The 15,000-nt window shown below is 39.2% G+C and overlaps 1 protein-coding gene across 1 annotated transcript in view; it reads left to right on the forward strand.

The window, feature by feature from the left end:
• Nucleotides 1–2,495: 2,495 nt before the first annotated feature.
• The window catches only part of LOC138059686 (sodium-coupled monocarboxylate transporter 1-like), a 22,373-nt gene continuing 9,868 nt past the window's right edge, over nucleotides 2,496–15,000 (forward strand). Inside the window, exons 1-9 of the mRNA XM_068905299.1 lie at nucleotides 2,496–2,935; nucleotides 6,212–6,277; nucleotides 8,021–8,072; nucleotides 9,727–9,794; nucleotides 10,392–10,546; nucleotides 11,789–11,929; nucleotides 12,778–12,907; nucleotides 13,822–13,910; nucleotides 14,720–14,832. Of these exons, the coding sequence (XP_068761400.1) occupies nucleotides 2,591–2,935; nucleotides 6,212–6,277; nucleotides 8,021–8,072; nucleotides 9,727–9,794; nucleotides 10,392–10,546; nucleotides 11,789–11,929; nucleotides 12,778–12,907; nucleotides 13,822–13,910; nucleotides 14,720–14,832 (1,159 nt within the window). The 5' untranslated portion in view covers nucleotides 2,496–2,590. The remainder of the gene's footprint in view (nucleotides 2,936–6,211; nucleotides 6,278–8,020; nucleotides 8,073–9,726; nucleotides 9,795–10,391; nucleotides 10,547–11,788; nucleotides 11,930–12,777; nucleotides 12,908–13,821; nucleotides 13,911–14,719; nucleotides 14,833–15,000) is intronic.

Genomic DNA, 15,000 nt, shown 5'->3' on the forward strand with positions numbered 1-15,000 from the left:
CAAACAATCCAAGAGTGAACTTATTTCGATTTTGAATGCCGAAACTTGTGACGAATTGACGCAGAAAAGTGCAAAATATGGAAGTACGTGCCAGCCTTCGTCCGAGAGCCAGAGAGCTGCTTTGAATAGCCAATTTAATAAAAAAGAAAATGGGATAAATCAGAATTTAAAAAGGAAAAAAATACATGGAATCTTCTTTGGGGAAGAAAGAAAATAAATCCCTGATTTATGGCAACAAATCAATGATAATTCTAGCCCCGTGCAATAAGTAACGTTCCAAAATTACCGGTACATGACTCGTGACTAACCCATTGTGGACTTTTAAATTGTTTCATGCTGTGAATTAAGGGATATCACGAGTTTAATGTTGCGAATCAGAAGCAAAATGAAACAAAAATTCGAACCCATAGTGACAAAGTGAGTGAATGATTGAGTTAGACTTAATGCGCGTTCGATTGACCCTATTCCGGAATAAGAACATGTGGAATGATTATTAAAGTGATATGCTTGGCGCGTTTCGAAGCAGCAAGGATAGTAAAAATATGTTTAAAATAGCTGGTGTTTGACAATCTTAATGTGAATCTCCGTAAAAACGAAGGATTTTTAACTTGTATTCCATGTATTCCTATTCCGTAATACGGTCAATCGAACGCACCCTAAGTTATAGGTCTGCAGCTCGTCGTAAAATGCCACGTGACAAAATTGACTTGTGAATTCATGTTTACGACCTAATAAGTGATCAAGTGGCGTCATGTACTACATGACCGCCTGGCATTTCATTCATGATATCCAATTCTATAAGACGGACTACAACAGGAAGGCTACAGTGAGGTTTCATGAAGTACGCTCCCGATTTGTTTCCATGCCGATAACTGACGAATGTCGATAGCCCGGCGCGGCCAAAAGAGTTTAAAGTTATCTAGTAAACATCTCAAATATCTCAATAGGAATAAAACGCAAACAGCGGTTACAAACATTTGCTTGAAATGCATAACTTTTATAAACTTAACGTTTCGTATGTTACAACATACATCATCAGACTGAAGTGATTATTATTCAGTTACAGATAAATTTAAAATCAAAAATACAACTGTACGGACTGGGAACTAACGAAATTGATTGACATAAAACGACAAGAATATCCTAATAATAGAGATAAAGTTTCTCACTGCCAACGTTTTCATTAAGGCTGGCTTAAGATCACGGATCAACAGAGACTCTTTAATTTTGCAATGCATGTCTGATCGACCAGTTGCTAATATTTCAAAATGATCCCACTTAATTCTACGGTTGGTTAAGAATACATGATCAGCAATTGCAGATTCGTGACAATTTGTAGTTAGAGCTTTAAAATGTTCTGTTTTTCTGTTACGTAATCGGCGTTTCGTTTTCCCCATGTAGAAATCATTGCAATCCCAGCAGTTTGCTCTGTACACTACTTTTGACCAAAAGGAAGGAGCTAGTTTATCTTTGTAAGGGAAAAAAAGATTTGATTCTTCGGGTGTTCTGAAAAACTATTGTGATGTTAAAAATACCATAGAATTTGTTTATACAAGACCTCAGCCATTTTGTGAGGTGTTTGCTGTGATGACCTAAGAAAGGTAGAACGATAAGAACTTCTTTTTTCTTAACTTTTTGTACAGGATCTTTTGGCTTATTTTGATGTTTCTCAATGACATCATTCATATGATATTTAACAGTTCCCATAGGGTAGCCATTAAGTAACAAAATCCTCTTGAGGTCATCTATATAGGGCAGACTGTAACAATCGGGGTGACGAACAAAATTCTAATGCAGCGATAAGCCAAAGTGCGGACTAGGTTTATTTTGTATTTACGCGGAGTAAAAGAGTCCCACTTGGTTTAAAGACCGGTGAATGTCTTCTTTCGATAGATTGATGTTGAGAAGGAGCTGCCACGATTGCAATCGGACAGGATATTCTTGTCGTTTGTCAATCAATTTCGTTAGTTCCCAGTCCGTACAGTTGTATTTTTGATTTTAAATTTATCTGTAACTGAATAATAATCACTTCAGTCTGATGATGTATGTTGTAACATACGAAACGTTAAGTTATGCATTTCAAGCAAATGTTTGCAACCGCTGTTTGCGTTTTATTCCTATTGAAACTAAAATGGCCCAAGTCAAAGAATTTTTATAAATATCTCAAGAGGGTGACACATCTCCCTTCTCAAATATGACGCCTGCTATGTCTCTGATTATAATAAAACAACTCAGGGTGTTGAACAATGTTTATTCTACTTATTTGGACGCTTAATTTCTCTCCTCTCCAAATTTTCTCCATCGCTCTCTGAGAGAACGTGTGGATGGCTTGACCACCAAGACTTCGCGCAAAAGGAGTCTTTAGAGCTGAATTGAGAGAATTGGTTTGGGGTGGCATCATAGCAGGGAGAGTATTTCTTTTTGTGTTCTTTAGCCGGCCAATCAGACGCTTACATATGTATCCATGACACACGTCAGTCCTCACTGCGTCCAAAACGGTTATAAATCCGAGGTAACCAAGCCCAGGCCACTGGTAAATGCCACAGATTGTTTTCTTTGGCCTTGGACTAGCTTTCCGCAGGCTGCTACAATGGCAAACGATCGCTTCGGCGTGGTTGATTATGTCGTGTTTTTGTTGATGATGTTGATCTCAACCCTGATTGGAATATGGTACGGGTGCGGACCAGGTGGAAGACAAAAGACAACGGCAGAATATCTTTTGGGAGATCGCAAGATGTCCCACTGGCCTGTGGCGATTTCTTTATTGGTGACCTTTCTATCCGCTGTTTCGCTAATTGGAATTCCATCTGAGGTCTATACGTACGGTATACAATATTGCGTGTCGATTCTCTTTGGTCCAATCCTGTCGCTTTTGCCTGTGTCCATCATATTCGTTCCCATGTATCGCCGGGTAAACATCACTTGTGCTAACGAGGTAAGAACAGAACATGCAGCTAATATTAACTTGCACACGCCAGGAGCCATGAGCCAAAGTCCAATCTTGTTTCGCCGGGAAATTATATTCCAAAATTAAATCGCGCGTAGCTTGGGTATAATACCAAGAATATCTGTCCCATTATCGGCTTATCCGTGCATTTTCGGAATTATCACTCTCGCGATCGATATGTCATCCAGATGTGTAATTATTATTATTTTTTTAATAATAGGCTTTATTCTCTTGTGCAATTTGTTTACCCAATGCAAACAATGCGACAATACTCTGCAGATTTGATCTGTTTGTTTTTATTTTTATCTTTTTGCGGTTGCTTATGAGAGGGCGCAGGGGTTAGGGAACAAACGAACCCAAACAAAGGAAGCTTGTTAAATTTCTATTGTAATGCATTTATTTGAGAAAACTGCAAAGAAAACGAATCGAACAGAACAAACAGTTTATTGTTCCTGTAGTTTGTTCAAATAAGCCGTGGCATCAGGTTTTCATTACCGTGCAACTCTGAAGTTCAGTTTTATTGAACTTATTTCATTGTCTGATCGAGTTACACATGATTAACCAGTGTACTTTAGTTTCATAACTACCTTGGCATTCATCGGTAACTCGAATGCAATAAAATGAACTAAAAAAAGGCGCCTTCGTTCGGTCTGTGGGTTAATACGACACCAACTTCGACCTATCTGCGAAATGCAAAATTTCCTGTTCGTTTTGACCTTGAGAGACTGACCAATTAAATTTGAAACCTTTGCTTAAATACAAATATGGCTCTGATGACTTTAACCCTGACATCATCACCTCAGTTAGTGATCTGAACATTTTACTTGCCGAGCTGATGCGCCTCATATTCATGACAAGTTTTCCCTCCAGCAAAAAATCTAATCGCGATGTTGCTTTCGGCAAAATAACTTCAGGTTCATTTTTATTTTATTTTGTTGCTTTTATAGCATACTAGATCTTTTTAGTTTCTTCTGATTAATACATTTTTTTCTTTATCGGGCGATTGTAAATAATTTTTATTTTAAACAGGTTTTTGTTAAAGATATCGTTATGCAATACCATAGAGTTATTATGGGAGCATACGAGGGTTGAGTTCAGTTTTGGATCTCTTGGTTCTCTACTCTGCCTAAAGAGGTTTTCAAGCTCGGGTACTTCCTCTCCTCTCCTCAAAAACTTCGATAGCAAAACCATGACATGTTTGGTATCTTCTGAAAGCTGAAGGAACAACCTATCATATTCTTTTGTGAATGAAGCACAGCTTTCCCACAAGGCACGAGGACCCCTTATTTCTACCAAATGTCTCTCGAAAATTCCGAATTCCGCCCCCATTTTTGAAAAACATTGCAATGCAGCTTTGTGACGCGCGCTGGCCCGGCGTGATTGGATATCTGTAAAGTACCTCAGCGCTAAATACACTTGAAACTTATTATTTTAGGTGGGTTCATACTTGCTGAGCCGGTAATTTAATTATGACCAGAGCTCAAGTACACTTGAGATCGTCCGTGATGAGCGTTCATATTCGAGTTCAAAGTAGGCTTTCAAGGTAATCGGGTTGTCAATCAAGTTATTTCGTAGAGTTTTATTGATAGGAGATGTGTAAGTTTCGGCTTCTTTGAAAGAATTGCGCTACCATAATCAGAAAGTAGGCTGCTTGAGGTGAATTTAAAGTCGAGCTCAAGCGTACCTAAGGTTTACTTACTATGCTGGTATGAACCCACCTATTATTATCTTATCTTATCTTATCTTGTACGTGAGGTAGACGGACTAACAAATCGTTCATCAAATCTTGATTTATACCATGATGAACCACAAAAGTCGTTGCGGTGCTTGTGAATTTTAAGATTTCCTGTCCTCCTGCATGTTCTGTTGATTGATTCCACGACCCTCAAGAGCAACTTCTCATGATGGCAACTATTCGTCAAACGAAGAGTCGGAAGCTCAAAGCGTGGATTGCTTTTCGGCGACATTTTTTCTGACCATCTGCCAGTGTCTCCATTAGGTCGAAATGTCCATATCCCAAGTTCAACCGGGCTCTTCATGTACGACCTGAGGTCAAGTTCTTGTAACATTTGAAAGCAATGCCAAAAGTATCAGTACGGTGCATACTTTCCTTTATAATATAAAAATCGGTCAAGGCGACCCACGATCGTTTGAAGAAAATGATTGTTCAGGCTCTTCAGATCATCATGAACCTGGCTGCAATTTGTTCATTTCAGTCAACGATCATTGTTGTCTCCTCAAACGTTTCGCTGAGGTTGGTAATATATGTCAATGATTTAGTCAATGCGATACACTAATCTCATTAATGATCATAAGTGAGATTCCACTTAGTTCACCTGGCGATCTCTCTCAACCTCGAGCTAAAAGAAACTGTCTTTCCCGGAGTTGTGCTTGATAAAGAACTTTCTCGAAGACCCCACATCTTTTGATTGGCTTGCAAAATTTCGGAATCGAACCTAGGCCCTCTTCAGATTTTTCACTTCTTTTCCGAAATACCTAGCTAGGTAATCTGTTCAGAAGAATGTCCAAAATCTTAGTGTGCGTCGAAAGTCTAAGTTCGAATATTGGAAAATTCTAGCCCATCGTACTTCCGAACAACGGTTATCTACCGAAATTACTCGTTGGGTGCCCTTTTGCAGTTGGGGAAAAATGATCATGACAGAAGCGGGGAAGGAAGGGGTGGGGGGGGGGGGACCTCTAAACTTCCTGAACGAAGTGGAAAGGTCATTGGAGGACAAGCGGCGATTTGGAACATCCGATATGCTGATGATACAAACCTAATTGGAGGAAATAACAAACATAGCAGACCACCTAAGGCAAACAAACTTAGATATGGGTCTTTACAAGACCTCCACCATGACTGTACCACGGCCGTAGCCAGTATGAGGCAAACCGAGGCACTTGACTTAGTGTTGTCTGTAAAATATACTCACTATGAACACCTAAAATACCGACGTATATACGGAGAGAATTTAACCATGGACATTGCCTCCGACATAATTATTTTCTGGCAACGGCCCTGTGTACATGGAAATGAAAACATGAAAAATCCTATGCGGATTGGATTGCTTCTAGAAATGTAAATGATGCAAGACGAATGTTGGCTGTAAAAACGAGCAGTATTTAGTCAACTCAAGAGAATTAATGTTGCCGAAAAAAACTTCGGCGACAAAATATTGCCATTGTGTAAACCTCTGGCTGCTCTCTTACAGAATGTACCTTTAAATGGTTTTATTTTTCTGTGGCGTTTTCTTTTCTCCTCAGTATCTTGAAAGACGCTTTTCAGTTGGAGTTCGAATGGTGGGATGTGCCTTATTTATGTTACACAATGTAAGTATTGTTCTGAGTCCAGAGAGACACGCTTTTCGTGGAATGTTTTTGAGAAGCCCTTAAAAAAACTCGCAGCACGTGTTTTATCGGGTCAAAAAACACTCGGCGGAAAAACCGATAAAACACTGCTGCAAGTTTCATAAACATTACTTACTATACTATTACTACTACTACTACTACTACTACTACTACTACTACTACTACTACTACTACTACTAATAATAATAATAATAATAATAATAATAACTAACAAGACTAATAATTTTATTAACAAATTCTTAAACATTCTTAAATTTACAATTATATATTATCTACTAAAATGCTAAAAATGATTTTCACAATCTTAATCCGTATGAATAATAAAAAATACTAAAAACTTCACTTCAACTGCATCAAATGAAGAATTGGCAAAATATGCTTTTAAAAAAATGCTTGTATCCACAAAACGACATCAATAAAGAGTCCCTAAATGCGACATTATGGCTCCTTCTTGGATTTCAATGTCAATATCAATGTTCTTAAAATCAGAAACGGCTTTTCTTCTAGCTCTTAATCCTCTAAGGCAGATTAGTGTGCGGATCTTAATAAAGCGAAGGTTGTCCTTGATGTAAATTGTTTTAGCCCAGAAATCTTCTCCTTTCTTTATTGAGATTAGCTGCGCCAGTCTGCTATGGTATTGCAAGCACTCCTTTCCCATACCGCCTGTTGACTTGAAAATAAAGGGTGTGAAAGTTCCATATTCAATGCCCAAAACCCTCCTCGAGTATAGGCGCTTCTTTTCGTTCTCGTGATTGCGGTATATTTGTCGGAGTTCCAGGTTCCCATACGAATCAGCATTAGGGTGACAGAGCCTCTCATCAAAAAATGCTGATCGTTGGTTCTCCCAGAACCCGCGCGCGTGGATATCTAATCTCCCATCTCGAGCTCGATTAGAACCCCTTCCCAGCTGTTCTCCCGAGATATCTTGAAGGACAGGCTCGATCGCAACATCACCACATACCATACTGAGGAGTTCGGCTTCTAAATCTCTCAGCTCATTGTGACGTTGGGTAACGAACCCATCTCGCTTGCATATCATGGCGTGGTCTACTGTAAAAATGTCGCCGCATACGCAGGGGATATCATCAACCGGCCCATCATAACGTAATTTGATTGCGTCACGGAACTCCCTGTTTTTTTATCTTAAAACCCATTTCACGAAGGGGGAGCACCGTCACTCAAACTGATGACCCTTTTTCCGCGGCAAGGTCAAGTGTTCGCTGGACTTTCTGTGGAGCTACCTCTCGTATATGTTCTGGCCTTTCTTGAAGCGCCTTTGCTCTCTCACTCCTCACTGTCTGTTGTAGTGACTTGACAAGAAAATAATCCGGCATCTGATGGCACTGAGCCACGATCTGTTGGATCAGCGGGGTGGTAACTTTAACAGAGAAGGATTGCTCGAAATTTGCTTCATGACATGGGTTTACTGGCAGACTAGCCTCCCTAGACGGACTGGCAGTACTAGAATGAATAATAATAATAATAATAATAATAATAATAATAATAATAATAACAATAATAATAATAATAATAATAATAATAATATTCCCATTCAAGCCCATGTATTTTTTTATTTTCAGGCTTCCATGATTTTTCTAACTTTCACTTCATGTTCATTCCACAATTCTAGATTCTAAAATTCGGAAAAATCGCAGTTTGGGGAATAATGTCATCTGTGTTTAATTAATGTTTTTGCGTTGTTAGACTTTGTACCTTTCTGTCGCCATATTTGCGCCGTCTCTTGCCTTAGAAGCTGGTAAGTCTCTGGTAGTTGCTTCTCTGTTTCTTACAGTCAACTAATAATTTGTTTTTGGCTAATCCGCAATAATAAAAAAGAAAACCTCGGAATATGAGATTTTAAATTAATATATGCCACAAAAGTGTTGTTGCTGCTGTTGTTGTTGTGCGGTAGAGTGATATTTCTTGTTTACAAACATTAACGTCACTTTTCTTTTGATATCCAAATTTTGCCAACCACGGAACAAAAGAAGTCACTTTTTCAAGAGTTAATTAGGTTCTAGTTGGCACATTAACAACAATGGCTGACGTCACGAGAAACATCGCTGTATACTGAAACAATTATTCAGCTCAGTGTCGGTGAAAGTATCCAGCACTATTCACCTCCACTCTGTTGAATAATTGTTAATAATGATTAGGTCTCAGATCACCTTCCGGAGTATCTCGTGTTGTTTTGGTAAGTTAGGTTTCTGTAGGAAAACGTTATATTTTGCTAATCCGAAACCAGGAAAGGAAAACATAAATTGTGAAAGAATTTCCCTAGTTTTCACCAGCTATATAAAGGCCCAAGTGAAAGAATTTTTTGTCTGAAAGATTATTAGTTGACATTTTTGTTTTCTTTTCACAATGGGGCTTCCTGTTCACATGTGAAAAATTGCCCGGGGCGCTATTTCCACACCGGGAATCTGACTACTTGATTCCGTATCGTGTTTACATGGAAGACACACTTAACGCATGCGCAACCCGTCACAGTTCCAGTCTACCGAGAGGTCAAGTTCATATTCACTACTTGCACGATCCCATAATACACCCCTATTACCCCCCAAAAATTTTGCATAACCATTGTTTGTAATTTCTCCTGGGACATGAAAATGTCCCAAGAGAAGTCGAAAACAATACCTATGCAGAATTTTGGGGGTTAAAAGAGGTGCATTATGGGATTTGTGCAAGAAGTGAATGAGTGGTATTTCTTCGTTTTCATGATACTTCCGGGATTTCGTACAGAGATGAAATTAAGTCAAGTGAGAAGCTATGATCCTCGCAGTTATGAAAGCAATTTTTGCAATTGCGTGGAGAAGCCTGAAAAATTCAGGACTTCAACGGGGTTTGAACCCGTGACCTCGCGATTCCGGTGCAACGCTCTAACCAACTGAGCTATGAAGCCACTGACGTTGGGAGCTGGTCATTTGTGGGTTTTAATGGTCCCGTGAGGAATGAATCAATGATGAAATGGTATATGAAATGGATCATATATATGACTCCGGATATGAAATCAAGTGAAGCTATGATCCTCGAATTTATAAACGCAATTTTTGCAATTGAGTAAAGAAGCCTGAAAAATTCAGGACTTCAACGAGGTTTAAACCCGTTACCTCACGATACGTATACCGGTGAGACGCTCTAACCAACTGAGCTATGAAGCCACTGACGTTGGGAGCTGGTCATTTCATTCTCTCTCCAGTGCAACAAGCGGGGTGAATTCGCGCTGATATGACTCGATTCCGGTATGACATTTTCTGTAGTATCATGTAAACGAATAAAGAGCCACGAGAGGGAACCGGAGTGAACTTGTGCCAGTATGAAAGTCACCCCTGTATCATGTTAACACCACCCTGTGTTGTTATTTCAAGTTTCTAAATATAACAATTAACGTTCGATTGGTTGCTGTTTAGTCGCTGGGATTCCACTTCCCGTCTCAATCCTGACCACTGGAATCGTTTGTACATTTTACACCAGCCTGGTGAGTCTCAATTCTCAAGCATGAAAAGTTTACGTTGCCGAAGTATTGGAAATATTAAAATTCACTTGCATGAGCTCTTTGGCCCTTTGGCACTTCGGCCCGGGTGAAGAAAGTAATGATAACAAAGAAGTTTTAACAGTCATGCAGATTTCTCCTTTTTCTCTGGTAGCGGGCACATTACAAGTAAACGACAAAGACATTTGTGTAAACAGTCTTGTATATGCTTATTTTGTTACAGAATAATTGTGACGTGTCTTGGTTGCCCTAAAGTTCTTTGTGTGAAAACAACAAGGGCAACCATTACCCGTCACAATTATTCAAGATGGCAGCGCTCGGGAAATTTGAAAGTGAAAATAACTGATTCTAAAGTTCCCTTTTTTTCGACTTTATTACACTTTAGTGGATAAAATTGTCGAGCAGATTTGATTGCAAACATTTTTTTGTTATGGTTAAAATTATTCATTCGTCGGAGTGGAGGCTTTCTTTAACCTTTGTTTCCTTCGTCGGACAAGCTTTTTTAGTCTATCGACTGACAAAAAAAAAACAGCATAAAAATCAAGTAAAACTATTGTACTTTTTCTCTCTTTCACTTACCAGGGTGGCCTAAAAGCCGTTGTATGGACAGATGTGTTTCAGTCGGTGGTCATGATGGGCGGTCTGATTGCCATTCTTGTCATTGGCAGTGTTGAGGTTGGGGGACTGGATAAAGTGTGGCAAATCAACAAGGCCTACAACAGGACCACGCTCTTCGAGTAAATAAAATGAAATCATGAATCGTTCAGAGGAGTTTTTCCAGTTACCTACCGACGAAATGGGCCTTACTGCGATTTTTATAATTTTCAAGAATCTGATCACTTTCAAACGCTGAGCGCCAAACTGCGTTTTGGCTTCCATCAATCAAATTTCCGAACATAGCGGGGAAGATCCACTCAGCCTTCGGAATCTGAATTGGAGTTTTTGTTTAGTTCACAGCTCGAATACCATTATGATATGTTTTTAGAGGTTCTTCAGTAAAGAGATTCGTACAGATTCCATCGCTTTCCATCGGCATCAAGTTCGAATGAGCAAATGTCCCGTAGGGACCTAAGATGCTCATTGGTGGGTTACGTCATTCACCAATTGTTTTCGTGATCTGTGGTTGGCGCCGGGAGTTTGATTGATGGAAGCATTGGGACGTATTACGGTTTCCATATCATTTTAATTTCGCACAAAGAGTTTTGAAACCATGATAGAGCATTATTATTTAACATGGCAGCGCCTGGGAAATTTGAAAACCAAAACAAGCGATTCAGAAATTCTTTATTTTGGCTACAAACTGTTCTGTGTTATGTTCTGTGGTTTAAAGTTGTCTTTGTGTTTTAGCAATTGCTTAGCGGAAAGTCCTTCTATATTTCGTTAATTTGATCCGTTTATTCTTATTCCAGGTACAGTGTAAGTCAAAACTTTTAAGTGTTCAATGATATAAAAAACAAGGTCACGGCGGACCATTGTCAACCTTCGACTTTAGGTCCCAATTTTTTTGGTGAGCATCATGGAACTGTATGGTGGACGGTCATTTTTGAATCCGTTGCAGCTGTGCGTAACGCACTCTCGATCCCAGAGCTACTCTTTTTTGCGCATTTCTGTGTGAGAGAGAGAAGAGCTCGAGCCTCGGATCATGCGCAGACATTAGATCCTTGGCTGCAGGGACGAGATTGAAAGTCACCTCACAAACATGGGGTGAACTAATGGGCAATATATTCACATGACTTCACAGTGTTTATGATTGTTAACTTTATAAGGCAACAAAGACATTAAGGTTAGGATCCTACAAATCAGATCTTTCGAAAACAAAAAAGGATTTATTATCTCTGAAACCTTAAAATTTGTCGCTCAAATAATCTATTTAAAGTGGAGGGCTTTGCAGAAACACCTATATTTCGAATGCCTTCAGGTGTTTCACGATTTCCCGAGGGTGTGTTTTCCTTTCTTTGATTGTAATGTTTCTATTTCAGTTTTAATCCAGACCCTAAAGTGCGAAACACCTTTTGGACTTTGACTATTGGTGGAGCTCTTACCATCATGCCAACGTGGAGTGTTAGCCAGACTTATGTCCAGCGATTTCTAGCCATGAAATCGTTAAAGGATGCAAAACGGTAATTAGTAATTAAGAGTACACAAGCTATCCCAACGCCTCTACTCTCCTTACTAAAGTAGTTGTAAATTAGCTTTTATTCTCTTTCCCAGAGTTCGCGAGAATGATATTACGAATACAAAAAGTCGTAAGACGTTTCGTGGATCTTTGAATACTACGTTAAGTTTGTCTTTCGTGGCCTCATCGAAAAGGAACAGTTTGAAAACACCGTTAAATAAACGGTTTAAACTCTTGGCTGCGGAATGGGTAACCAGGGAAAGCAAAGGCAATATGGCGAAAACAATTGATAGCGTCTATTTTGTCGGTAGAACTTGAACATGATATGCACCGTCCGTTGCATTGTCAGGGACTTTAAAATCTACGACCGCGTCGTCAACGAGAACGCCATGAAACAACAATTTATTATTCCACTATTAGCCATTTTACCATATTTGGTCGAGAAAGCGCGCAAGATATGAGACGGTAATACACTGTAATGTCCCGGTTTAGAAAATGTGACTATTTAAACCTTTTTAATATGACAAGATTGTGGTTACCGTGGTTCCCTACTGGTCGCAACGACGCTTAATTTTGGGGGAGAAACTGAATGGAAATTTATCCTCAAGAGCTGTTATTCTTCATAATCCTCACATTTGGCTGTTTCGAATTGTTGTTTTGAAGACAAAGGCAAATAAATGGACAAAATTAAAGTGGAAAACGCATCTTTTTCTTTGCTTGAAGTTACCTATTGCTTCTCAACTTGCTGTTAGATGCAAGTATAGCATGAACCCCTTATTTGCATCAGTTAGTAATAAAACAAATCAACTCAATTTCCTGGATCCATTAATGACGTAGATCATTGCAATTTAGTGCCGTATGGATAAACGTTCCGGCCCTGATGATTTATGGATTAGTGTGCAGTTTGGCCGGACTTGTCATTTTCGCAGTTTACTCTGGTTGCGACCCAAGAGCGGACAAGAAAATCGCAAGCAACGATCAGGTAACAACCTTTCTGATCACGTGTGGGCAAGGTTACGTTGATTTTCATCTCAATACTGATGAACAGTAAATCAGGGTCCAGTTGATCGATCAAAGATTTTAGTTTATTTACCAGTCAATAAAGATTTCCCGAAAGATTTCTTCCCTTCAGTTGTGACTTCACTTTTCCTAACCTTGAGCATGAAACAACTTTTTAAAAGTAATTTCGGAGGGCGAATTATAAAATCGAGCTGAATTTGTCTAACATTGGGGGTGCCTGGCAATTGTCAAAGTGGCTTAAATATCCGTATTCGTCAGCGTCGTACCATGGAAACGAACGAACACGGTGACTCCCCCTCCCTCCCCCCTCTAATACATCTTTGTCATCTCCTTGACATGTTACAACAGTGTTCGAAGTTTCATCGGAAACTCTACGTCAAGTTCTATTTCTATCTAAGGAATCACCCCAAGTTGGTTGGCTCTCCACTCTGCTCCGAGAGGTTTTCTCAGAGTACTCCGGTCTCCCCCTACTATCCAAAACCAGCATTTGATTCGATTTTATTTGCTTCACGTTGATTTATAGTCTTTTTTAAGTAGGGACCTTGTGCACGGCTAGATAACCTAACACTCACATCAAATTTTTATCACTCTCGAGTGGCGTAAAGCAATGAGTGCAAAAGCTCTCAAATGGTCGATAAAAATAGCACAGGAAACCGTACTTGAAAACTCTTTAAATTCAAGTCACTCATGTCAATCAATTATCTGTATTTGGTCTTTTTATTTAGTAAATGCTTTTCTCCTGATAATAAGCAAAATGAATGTTTGGGTTATATTATTGACCTTTTTTTGCTAGCAAATAAATGTTTAATTAACTCTTAGTTTACACTCCGTTCACTGCAGGGCTCTTCTTTCTTGTCTCGTTTCTTCTACCTACAGGCTTTACCTTACTTTGTTATCAACAAACTTCACCACCTGCATGGCGTGCCGGGATTGTTTACTGGTTCTTTGTATGCAGGGGCTTTAAGGTGATGGCTATAGCCAGCTATTCATAGCATTGCTAGCTTGACATTAAGATTCTGCAAATGATATAGTTACCGTGTAATGACATAGCAAGCTCTGCGTGAGCTTCGTATGTCAGTGGTATAAACCAAGGCACTTTGAAGTGATAAGACTTAATTTACTAACGGAAAGTAAGTTTTTATTTAGCTTTGCCGGAAGGATGATGCAAGAAGGAATATTGTCAACGAGATTAGCTGCTGGACTGTTCCCAGTCTTGTGCCAGAAAAGAGTAGCGCAGTATTAATTGCAGTACGCCATTTTTGTACAATGACCAAATGATCAGAAATTTTATCCTATTGACATCGTACTTAGATTTATTATTATATTAAAAAAAAAAACTTTTTAAAGTGCATTTTTCCGTTCAGCACTTTATTTCCTTTAAGTTAATATACTGCGATATTTTCCATCGCTACTAAATTTGCTTTTGGTTTTATTGTTAGTGACGTTTTGTTTCTAATTGCGTTAAGAAACCTATTTCAATGAAAATTTTCGTTTTACGTGTTATATTACGTGTAATAAACAGCTTACGTCATTTGAAGTGCTTTGTATGGGGTTGTATTCACTCGTTTGTGTGAAAAGCCCTGACCACGCTTGTTCCGTTTTCAAACAAACAACTCGTGAACACAACCCTGTGCGCCTCACTTTCTATGACGTAAACTATATATTTCCTTCCATAAATATGTTTCACTCTGACTCTTGTTGACAAAGAGGCTGCAGGTACTTTGGAAACATTCTATTAATAATCACGTTTATCATTGATTCTTTTACTTTTTAGCACTGCATCATCAGCACTAAATGCCATGTCTCTGGTAGTTTTGGAAGACATTATCAAGAAAACAAAGAGGAATCTGACCGATTCCGAGGCTGCCAGACTCTGCAAGATGATTGGTTAGAGCTTCTTCTCGGCCCCCCGCGGGCAAACGGCTTCAACATTTGCTTTAGCATCCGTTCGATTTTGTTGAACAGCGATGTTGAAACCGTCCTACCCCCCCCCCCCCCCTTCCCCCACCCACCCTCCATCGTGTTGAAAAATGTTGAATTGTTGTTGAATGAGTT

This window comes from Montipora capricornis, chromosome 8, assembly GCF_036669925.1.
Source record: "Montipora capricornis isolate CH-2021 chromosome 8, ASM3666992v2, whole genome shotgun sequence".
NCBI classification, from domain to species: domain Eukaryota; kingdom Metazoa; phylum Cnidaria; class Anthozoa; order Scleractinia; family Acroporidae; genus Montipora; species Montipora capricornis.